The 11400-nt window shown below is 34.4% G+C and overlaps 2 protein-coding genes and 1 long non-coding RNA gene across 3 annotated transcripts in view; all 3 read right to left on the minus strand.

Annotated features, from left to right (window-relative positions):
• The window catches only part of LOC102807550 (protocadherin Fat 4-like), a 44930-nt gene extending 41242 nt beyond the window's left edge, over positions 1-3688 (minus strand). Inside the window, exons 1-4 of the mRNA XM_085493682.1 lie at positions 3623-3688; positions 1923-2114; positions 1165-1263; positions 271-390 (exon numbers count right to left, since the gene is read on the minus strand). Of these exons, the coding sequence (XP_085349808.1) occupies positions 271-390; positions 1165-1263; positions 1923-2114; positions 3623-3688 (477 nt within the window). The remainder of the gene's footprint in view (positions 1-270; positions 391-1164; positions 1264-1922; positions 2115-3622) is intronic.
• Positions 3689-4043: 355 nt separating this feature from the next.
• LOC146730269 (uncharacterized) lies at positions 4044-7773 on the minus strand. Its single transcript, XR_014927392.1, has 3 exons — positions 7674-7773; positions 5670-5789; positions 4044-4182 (listed from the first exon to the last, which is right to left on the minus strand). It is a non-coding gene; the product is annotated as an uncharacterized LOC146730269 (long non-coding RNA).
• Positions 7774-7892: 119 nt separating this feature from the next.
• LOC146730270 (cadherin-99C-like) lies at positions 7893-9836 on the minus strand. The gene is made up of 3 exons (XM_085493683.1): positions 9807-9836; positions 9478-9717; positions 7893-8096 (listed from the first exon to the last, which is right to left on the minus strand). The coding sequence occupies exons 1-3, from the start codon at positions 9834-9836 to the stop codon at positions 7893-7895; spliced, it is 474 nt and encodes a 157-aa protein (XP_085349809.1).
• Positions 9837-11400: the final 1564 nt, after the last annotated feature.

Here is an 11400-nt window from a genome sequence, read left to right on the forward strand (position 1 = left end):
CTGACATGTATTTATGTTCCAAAATCAAAATGGCTTCAGTTGTCATGACTACAAGAAATTGGCAATGGTTGTCGCACTGTGTCCTGCTCAATATGGGACTCATAGCGACATATACAACATGTGTAAAATACATTGTTCGTTTACAGAAAATTCGAACAACACCATCACATTTGATGATAACTCCACATACGATTATCCACCATAATGACATTACGAGATGTCATATGTCTTTCCAACATGACAATAAGAACTAAGACAATATTAACTTACAATAATCACTAATTCACCAGCAACAGAGTTTTCATCTATTGTTCCTGAATATTCAACCTCAACAAACTCTGGTGGATTGTCATTCAGATCATCCACTGTGATTACTACTTCTGTCACAGACTGAAAAAGAACAACATGAGATTATGAAATTTAAAATGACAAACTAAGTCTAGCAAACAATCAATAGTTTGCTCAAGTTTGCAATAGTATGTGCATATCTGTCAGTGATTCAGGTATCAGAAAATACCCATGATGCACTTTTGACCAAAGTGCACTTTACTCTATTCACAACTCAATTCAGCTCACCTCATTCAACCATTGACCATATACTGATTCATTTACATAATTTTCTTACTCACCACCAGTGTGCCCTATAAGTCATTTTGACACGTCACTGATAAATGAGTATTCCAAATAACATAACCAGAAATTGAATTTTGAAATTTACTTTTTCTAAAAAAAAGGTTTGGTAACATCAAAACATATCATAATTTTGAAAATAAGGCATGAATTTATTGATTTAATTGTATATAAATGGCACCAGATGTCACCTAGAGTCAACAACAAAAATTGATGAAGGGGGGGGGGGGCAACTATCATACTCTCCCCCATGCTTGACAAATCAAACAAGAAATAATACTACACAATGTGTAGAGGTGCTATGAATCATTATTATCATTATCATCAAATTATTTTTTTTATTTTTCAACAATCACAAATCACTGTACGTTAGAAGGTACACTGCTCACCACTCCACTCACTCAATCCCTCCCTCTTACTCAAGCTCACATTTACACACCCAATGCTAATACTCACTACTCATACTCTCACTCTCTCAGTAATTCACTAACTAATTACTACTCATTCAATCATAACTATACAATGTACACTCACCGTCCTTGAAGGCACTCCTTCATCTTCACCGCTTACAGTCAAAGTATAAGCATTCTTCTCTTCTCTATCAAGAACCTCAGCAGTTGTGATGACACCATCCTAATAAAAGTATATACAAAAATATAAATTATATAGATTCCTGTCACACAATATAATACAATGTAATTATTTCAATTTTCATGATTACCACACTCTAGATACAAACTGTGATACTATGCACATTTGTGGAAAAGAATGGATTCCTTTTGAAGCTGTAAATTTGGCATATAGAGGGTTTATCTTTTATACAAGGATATAGCTGATATAAATGTTTCCTAGTTTGTGGAGATCCGGCACATAAATTTGATACTATAAGTACACTACACTAAAAGGAGAATTTGACAGGAAACCATTATTGCCATGATCTGTAGAAATTTGTTCACTTATCTCTATAAGCTTTGGATTTTGTACAGTTCATGAGAAATATTATCGAACAGAATCCTGAAATCAAATTTAGAAAACTCTCCTAAAATATAGTAAAAATTAATTTGAGGGATTAGAATGACAATTGTTTTGTTGCCATGGTGATTATAGTCACCATGACTTTCAGTGAAGGCTAGCTTCAGTGCTCCATTTTTTTAATGATTTGTTGCCATACCAACAAATTTTATCATTTTTTATGGTAATCACAATAATCAGTGGTTTTCTGCATTTAATACAAAGTGAGAAAGCAACTTTAACATTTATTGCAATAGAGATATAAATCAACAAATACTTACATCAGAAATACTGAACTTTTCATCCTCATTGCCATAGATGATATCATATATAGTAATAGGATAGAGAAGATCTGGATCAAAAGCACTGACATTACCTACGAATCTACCAATATTAGGATGAGGATCGTCTTCAGACACCAAGAAACTCCATGAGTCTTCATCAAACTGTGGATCAAACATGTTACAAGGTCCCTAGAGAACAAATATATAAAACACTGTTACATTTCTCAAGTAAACACTTGAAGTATGTGATCATGAAATTCTGTATACAATCCACTAATAATTACAAAACGTGAATTGTCTCTTAGGCCACACCGACTTAATTTTATGGATGACATCCGCGCGCTCATTAGTTTTCGCCTGTTCTCAAAAAAAAAAAAAAAAAAAAAATCTCCAACGACGAGTCTCCACAGATTGGTTTTCTGTCCAGAACTTGCCGACTCATATTGTCGCAAAGCGCCGGCTTGTCGTACAACTCGTTTTGGACTACCTCAAAACGTGCCAATTTTGTCGTGAATGATCTTCTGCACGTGCGTATTGCGTTGCCGGGAATTCCAACTTGGCGACCACGCCACCAAAATACGTGAGCATAAAAGTTCAGAGGAAAAACTGAGGGATTGTTGTAGACTGGTACGCAATTGACGTCGGCCAGGGAGATGTGACGTTTACACAGCTATACGAGAGATTGGTAGCAGCAAGCGAGTTTCGCCCAGACAACTTTCAGGACATATTGTCCAGAGTGGCTGTCCCGCGTTTCTTCTGCAATGATGAGAAAAATGGGAGAGGAGTAGAGGTGTATGGTGGCCTAAAGGTCAGTCAGGCGACAAGTCAATTCGGTTGCTTTGTCCGCATTGAAGCCGACAAAACTGCAACATTTTCTGATTTGGATAATTTGCTTGCACACACAGTCAATAATATTTTGATCAGATGACAAATTTTCATCAAGATACATGTACATAATTTTCTGCATCCAAATTTTTGTTGGTGTTCTTTTTCAATACCGAGCCTCTTATAATTTGTTACATAGTTGAAGTAGTTCTAGAGCATTTGTGTCTACACTTAGTCTATCTGAAGTGTCACTTTAAAAGCTGTAGTTTGAATGTCAAAGAAGTTAATTTCCAGGTTGCTGTCGACAAACTTATTGTTCATTTTTAATTCAATTTTTTTTTTCAATACAACACAGTAAGTTTTTTCTTTATTTAATATTTATTTATTTCTTGTTGTTTTTATGATACACTTGGTTCTGTAGTTCAATTCGTAATTTTTATACCAGCTCCGTAGTTCTGTGGTTTTAGCAGCATTTTATTTTTTTAGCAGTTTTTTTTTTTTTTTCGCCCTCTCGCATTAGATGTGGGGTCTCCAGAGGATGTCATCCATAAAATTAAATCAGTGTGACATTTGAATACAACCTTTTCATCTAAGGCAAGCAATCGCTCAAGAATGCAAAATTTTGCCCAGGGGATTTAAAAAATACTTGCTTGTTTTTTATTTTATTATTTCACAACACATTGAAATCACTTGCATAACTCGCTTCCATGCTTTTAGGAAAGCCAGCCATTTCCAGCCATTTTTAAATAGCAAGGTCTGATATAACCATGAAACTCCCAGAAGCTGTATTTTGTGGCATTTATACCCTTACTTCATCAAAATTGACTATCATCAAATGTGTACAGCATGGAAATATCCCCTAAAATACTTACACGTTTCTTGAATCCTACGATGCTATGACCATTGTTTGTTCTGTTTTTACGCTCGATTTCACGCATAGCGTGGGATATCGAAGTGAACGGAAAATGGTCTATTGTGGTTTATACAACACAGTTTTGTTTGTAATCTCTATATGCACTAAAATAGCTAGAAATGAAATCTAACAAGCCTTGCTGAATCGACATGCTGTAATTTCAGTACATGTATTTAGCAAATTGGTTTACATCTAAGTTAGGATATTTTCAAATTATCTCACTATAGGTATAGTCATGTGAATCAAATGACTAATTGTGTGTCTAAGATAGTGTTATACACTCACCTCAACAATTATCGTTACTAATGTTGTGTCGTTGGTAGCGCTATAACCAACGTATGGCACTACATTGTATGCAACTACCTCCAGCTTGATGGTGTCAGTCTCATTTGCATACAGGACCTCGTCTAAGTAAATCTCACCAGTGTTATCCTTGATTCCAATACCATACTCACTACTAGTATTGCTGGTGAATGCGTAATATACATCACCATTCACATCAATGTCGTCATCAACAGCCTGGTAAACGTAATATAGAGTTATTACCAGTAAAAATGTGTGCTTTTACTTGAAAATTTACAGACTATCACTGTTAATGCAATGAAACAGTATTTTGGCAAAAAGTTTAAGCATAATTCACATAATTTAATTAATGATTAAGGTAGAAGCATAATCATAATTTTTGAGTAAGTTTGTGATAAATCACATAATATATAGTTGTCATGGTAACATGGAACAGCATCCTGTTGCTGTGCTATGGTGCGACATTTCAAAAACTGGCCAAATATTTTTAAACAATTATTATTTGAGAAGAGTTCCTAAAATACAAAAGCAAAAGACTTCAACTCAAATTTAGGAAAACACATTACATGTACATAACTTCCCCACCCTACAATGTATATGTCACCAGCCTACAATTTGAGATATGGCATTATACTTCTCCACCATAGGAACCAATTGCAAAAGGGTTCTAATACTGACAAAACCGTCATTCACTAAACAAGCACCCTTGTAGTAAAGCTCTGCTGTAATTAACAAATGCAGAGGGCAGTGGCAGTTACTAGGTGGATAGGAGAAGTGAAATCTATGACAGTTAAGTAATCTTCCAAGACAATGTGTACTGAGAAATCCTAGCTTCCTACTGATACAGTTGTCTACTGAAGTCCATACAGTATACATAGCCCCTTTATATGGAACATATAACGTATCATAATGTGAAAAAATCCACAAAACTAATTACAAAAAAATCATAAATTCCACAAAAATGAAGATATGCTCATCAAATGACCAAACTTGAGCGAGAACCAGTCCATGTGTCTACATTATGAATTTCATAGAAATGTGAAAATGTGCCAACAAAAAATGTTGAAGATGCACTAAAAATAAACATTTGCATATGGTGCCATGGAAAGTCTTAATGTATTCGATGTCAACAAAATTCATACCAAATATCAAAGCAATCTGACAAGCGGTTGTGGAAAAAATCATTTTCAACCATAAATGACAAAAATATTCCTAAAAACTAGAGGTTTACATGTGATGTGATGAAATTAACAAATCTGAGAGAGGACAATCCCAGTTAGGCGTGATATGAATAGCAAGGCAAACAAGTTGACAGTTTTGGAAAAGAATTTGTTTGAATGAAAAAGTTGACGGACGATATACACCGTATGACGAATGGAAGACGACAGGTGTGGTCAACCAAAAGGTTGGCGATCCACAACTTCCTGATATTATTTATTGCAAAACGCAAAAATCCTGGTATCCTAGTATGAGTAGCCTTCAACCTAAGAGATTAATTTATATGCAGAAAGCTTTCAGAAAAAAAATACCTAGCTGTGTAATTATATTATAACATTACAGTACAATTAAAAAAGGACCTTTAAAAAGTTCTTTCAAAGCCTTCAATACAATGCAGTTATAGTTTTATTTAGCAACAAATTCATTTCTAAAACATTCTTTTTCTGCCAAAATTATTTAAAAGCAACCAACCAGTTTTAACATACCGTGACATTGACAATAACCCCACGTGTTCCTTCTCTAACTGTCACATTATATGTACTTTGCACAAACTTGGGAATATTATCATTTACATCATCAACTTCCACCACAACTTGTGTCAACCCCTAAAAGAGAAAAAAAAAAAAAATACAATATTTACTTTGATACTGGAATAAGTAATATATGTAATTGGACTGCATGCATTCATAAGCAGAAACAAAAGATTACAAATGTATCATTATACATCTCGCACTGAAAACTTGTTCCAAAATATACCAGCATTTGTTCGAAAATTCAAATTTTGCTTATTGAAAGCTGATTTGAATTTCTTTTGTTTACATTTGATGCAGAAATACATGCTATATTGTATGACGGGAATAGGAATCATGTCACTGAAAGCAAATGTTCACACAGAGCAAAATTCTTTCATTGCCATTTCAAGCTATCTTTCATTAAATTATTACTGCAAGCAGGAACAAGCAGCCTCTCGGCTGAGATAGCTCCGCTGTTAGCAATGCACATTTCAATTAAAGAACAGAAGATATCATTAGAAAATGAACAATATGCATAGTATCAATGCTATGGGACTTGCTGTTTTCAACAAGAATTCAAAAATATCATTTTTCACCATAAATGATTGTGGTTTTTAACCAGTCAAAAATATCACTTTTTACCAAAAATGACAAAAATATTCACCAAAATTAGAGAATTGAAGATATGATCATGAAATGAACAAATCTGAGAGAGGTCTACCCAAGGTACATATACACCAAGTATCAAAGCATTCAGGCTCATAGTTTTCAAGAAGAAGTCGAAAAAGTAAAACATTGACACAAACGACGAATGAAAGACGACAGACGACAACGAACAATCATTCATATGATAAGCTCCGCTCGACAAAGTCGACAGTGGAGCTAAAAAAAAGTATAATAATAAGGTTATTACAAGGAAAATGCATTCTCATGATAACCGTATTTTTTTCATTACAGAGCCATGAGTGAGTTTTTGCCCATCAAATAATGTTCAATTTTCTCCATAACAATATAATCATCAAAAACAAATCTAGTGTCTTTATTTCACACACACTCTCAATGAGATCTTGGTGGCAGTTTATTACAGAGATGAGTGAATTCCGTTCACTGAGAGATCTCGCGTAATGCATTAGTGGCGTCAATCGTCTGCCACAAAAATCAAATGATTTGATTTTGAACCTGAATTTTCCTTTTTTATAGTTCAATATATCAAAATTCTCTCAGAGAGGAATTAATTATCAATACCTCATCAACACTGACCATAATCAAATGATTATTAAGTGTGGAAATATCCTAAATATAGTTTCACATTTGTCAAATCCCACACAATGTTTTGACAACGCTATGACCCTTGTGTGTCATGTTTTTACATTTGATTTCACTCATGCAGATTTTGAAAGCAAACACACTACATGTTGTACATGAATTGTAGACATGCAGTTGAATTTTCAGACAGGAATTGTCTGCAGCTTGAGTTATAAAAATCACAGTTAGTCTGTGAATCCCTAGTCTAAAGTCTGATAGCCAGTAAAATTGTCACAACTATATAGTTTCCTTTCTTCAAATAAATTATTATTTTAACCAAATATTACCTAGCATACCTATAAGGCATGTAATAATCAGCTGCTAACAGTGAATATAATATACTATTATACATCTGTCACCGTAACACCAAAAGTTACAGCGTGCCGTAATTTTGCGGTATTTCATGGGGTATTTTCATCCTACCATATTAGAAAATGCAAATTTCTGTTCTAAACATTTTGAATTTTGATATTCCCATGATGTATCCTTGGAAGGAAAAGATGTATAATAATAAGGTTATTACGAGGATATCTGAAAGTATGCACTCAGACAGTACACTGTCGCAACAACCTCTGCTGCGCGTTGGTCGATACTCCTGCTGTACTGTCTTCATGCATACTTTGAGGTATCCTCGTAATAACCCCATAATGTCTAGGTAGTTGCATGACTTACAGTTCTAGGAGGTATCCCATCATCCACAGCAATGACATATAACTTGTGAAGAGGTTGAGTCTCTCGATCTATCTCTCCTGCTGTTGTAATACTGCCATTCTAATGCAAGAAACATATTAAAAATAAGCTAATGAAACTAAGGACTGACAATTGTTCTGGATTAATGCATCAATTGATATGCAACTTTCCCTATAATGAACAGGGCAAGCAAGATAAATCTTAACTTACCATCGATATATTGAATTGGTTGTTTTTGTTACCATATAGTATATCATATCCAACAACTTGGCCATCAAAGTCAGTTGCATATACCCAGCCAACTGTCACATCGATATCAGCACCACTATAGTCATTCTCTGCAGTGTTCATAGGATATGATGTGGCACTGAATTCTGGTCCATAGTCATTGGATGCATTGTATTGCTGAAAAATATTTATAAATAATTAAAAAAATAAACAAAAAACACAATTATCATGATTTACACATCTTTCTATTCTGCCAGAGATATATTTCAAAATATTAACGGGTGGCAGTTGTCGCACTGCGCATGTGCGACATTAGTGTTGATAAACATTGATTTTCCCACAATCGAATGCGTTCTTCTAATGGGAATCGCAAGTATGAGATTTGACCTGGGCGCAACTTGCACTAATTACCGCTGGTGAATTCTTTGACACCTTCCAATCATCTAAAAATTACCTAAACAAAACTTGGTAATGTCAAAGTTGTCATCTTTTTTCATATGAGACCCTTATATCTCGCCCATACGTGGCACGATGATCGCCGCCCTTTAACTATGTGCAGAGAAGCCCTTGTTTGAAATAAAGAACAATGACAGCATTAATTTTTAGATTTTAAATTAATAATGGCTGAATTAATTACATATTTATTGCATTAAGGTTGCATATTTGTCACATTTGAGTTGAAAATTTATCTCATTTGTGTCACATATTGGGTCAGGCATTTCTTGCCTTTCCAATCACGCTTGCTTCACACATCTTAATTAATTAGCCACTGCAGCGGTGATCTAAACTTACTTTGGAATAAGTCATTGTCAATGACATAGTCCTCATTCAGTTTTTATTTGTGATTTTTACAAAAAAATTGTCGGTTAAATTTGCAAAATCTGAACAATATACGTGGAAGTGTACCAAAGAAAAAAAATTGACATGCATATGTTTCTGAATATGACTTGCTTTTTTAACAAAATCAGTCCAATCATGTCTAAGAAATGATGTCAGATGAATTATTATAATTATGAAATATATTTTTTTTTTCGATGCATTAATTAAGTTAAAAAAATATGATAGTAATGACCAAGCATTAAACCCTGATCGAGCATAATTATTCTCTTCATAAAATATATACAGAAATATATTATTAATTATGAATTAATAAGGGCACTTTAAAAAACACTGAAAAGCCAAAAATATAATTACCAGAAAGCCAAAAATATAATTACCAGAACCTAACAGTTCATATCTTTACAAAACAATTAATTACATATTTCCAATTTTGCACTAGAGAACAAGTCTACAACAAACTTATGATTGTAACCATTTTTTTTTATGTATTTAAAGCAAACAGAAAAAAACTAAAAGCAAGTCATATTCAGAAACATATGCATGTCAATTTTTTTTTTCAATCTTTAATGCATGTATTTAATGAGCAATATTTAATAAATATTAAATGTTGAACAGATAGTTTTAGATTTTGGTATTGAATAATCTTATTACAAAAAATAATTAAAACTGTGCAAAGAAGTGGGGGAGGGGCTTATAGAAATGAGTAAAAGTAACTAACCAGTAATGTGACTGTAATATTTGTTGTACCATTGACAATATCATCAGATGCATAAGGTATCTCATTATATGCTTCTATCTTCACTGTTAGCCTCTCTCCCACATCCTCTATCGTCACGAACGATGTAATATACACATCGCCAGTTGTCTGATCTACATCAAAGTATTCATAGTCTGTACCATTTTCAGCAACAACGGCATAACTCACAACGGCATTTTCATCTGCGTCAATGTCATTAGCCTAAGTGATGAGAATATAATGTATATAATGTGTATGAATTGATGTACACTGATAGACAGGCACCAATCATAGATACTGGATAGCATTACCAAAAAAGCCACAAAGTTTACACTACACATATATATGTATGTATGTAAGGGGAACAGTGGATGTCATGATGGGAAAGAATGAAATATTTAACATTTTCACTGATATTGATATAATATTTTGTGATTTATGTTATTTATTTTAAAAGGGTTGTCAGACTTTAATTCTTTCAGTTCACACTGCTCTAAAACGTTTTCAACATTTTTTAACCAAGAAGTATTTATTTTCATTGAGTCAACTAAGGATGTGGTTATTAATTTATGTTATTATGTATTATTGTACGATTACTTATAATTACCTTCACAGTAATGACGAAAACATCTAATGTCTGCTCCGGTACAGCTGCTTCATAAGAATCTGATTCAAACACTGGTGGATTGTCGTTGATATCAGCTAGTGTAACTGTCACATAAGTCTGTCCGGAACGAGGACTTTCACCATGATCTACAGCAAGAATATACACCTCATACGTATCCTGTTCTTCTCTGTCAAACGCTTTCAGAGTTGTCACTTCACCGGTTGTGCCATCGACAGTGAAGTCACTGAAAAGAAGTCCAATGGCATGCTATTATTCGTCTATTCAGAGGTCAACAGGTGACTATTTTTTAGGGCTAAGGTGTGTATCACCAAAGTCCGCAACAAGGCCTGCAATGACGCCATTATCGTGAGCAACGAAATAGCAACAAAAAGACAAATTGGCATTGTTATCCGATATGCGTGGTGATAACTCGGATATATAACACGTCTAGACAGAGTTCTGACCAAAATGACGTGCAATAAGAGGTGGAAATGTAACCTGACAGTGATCGGAAAGTATCAAGTCGTCACGTGATGCGAACTCGATGACGAACTTGACGCATTAAAGACCGAATCATCAACATTCACACTTTTCTACGATCCTTTGTAAGATGGTCAATCAAAATGTTAATAGTTCTCATCCGGTAGTTCTCAGTGGCGAAGCGGGAGAAATTAATACATCATCAATGCGTTGTCTGTCTACCCAGGTCCATGTGTCGTCTTCAACATCAACGACTGATGTCGTCTGTTTGAAACAGGAGGGCGCTTTGCGTTCGAGTGGTTATTTCAGTTGAACTTCTCGTCGTTTGAGATTGAACAAACTTTAACGAGAAGATTGAGTTGCGTCTTATAATTCCATAATGCTATATTACAATATTTCTGGTTGCGTTGCACAGTCACTTGGGGGCTGAAAATCAATATATACTCATTTTAAATAATCCGCTATACGCATTTTTTCAACCCCCAAGTGACTGTGTTGCATTGCTTTTTCGTTCACAGCGTGCACAGCTTGGGCGTGCATATAGCCGGCTCTTACCAAGTGTCGTGAACACTGTAATCTTTCGTTTTTTAATCACTGCGCGCCTTGAGTGGTTTCACACTCAATGCGCACCAAAACATAAAATCAATAATAAATTAATAGAACATACTTTTACCCATTTATGCAACGTACTATACTCACTTAGACAGTCTGTCAACGATTGTGTAGGTCCATTCTGCATTTGTTCCGTCGTCTTCGTCTGTCGCCTGTAAAACAAAAGGACACTAATTTAAACTAATGCACATGAAACGGTAATGAGT

The sequence above is a fragment of the Saccoglossus kowalevskii genome, chromosome 19 (genome assembly GCF_978046115.1).
Source record: "Saccoglossus kowalevskii chromosome 19, keSacKowa6.1, whole genome shotgun sequence".
In the NCBI taxonomy this organism is placed as follows: Eukaryota; Metazoa; Hemichordata; class Enteropneusta; family Harrimaniidae; genus Saccoglossus; species Saccoglossus kowalevskii.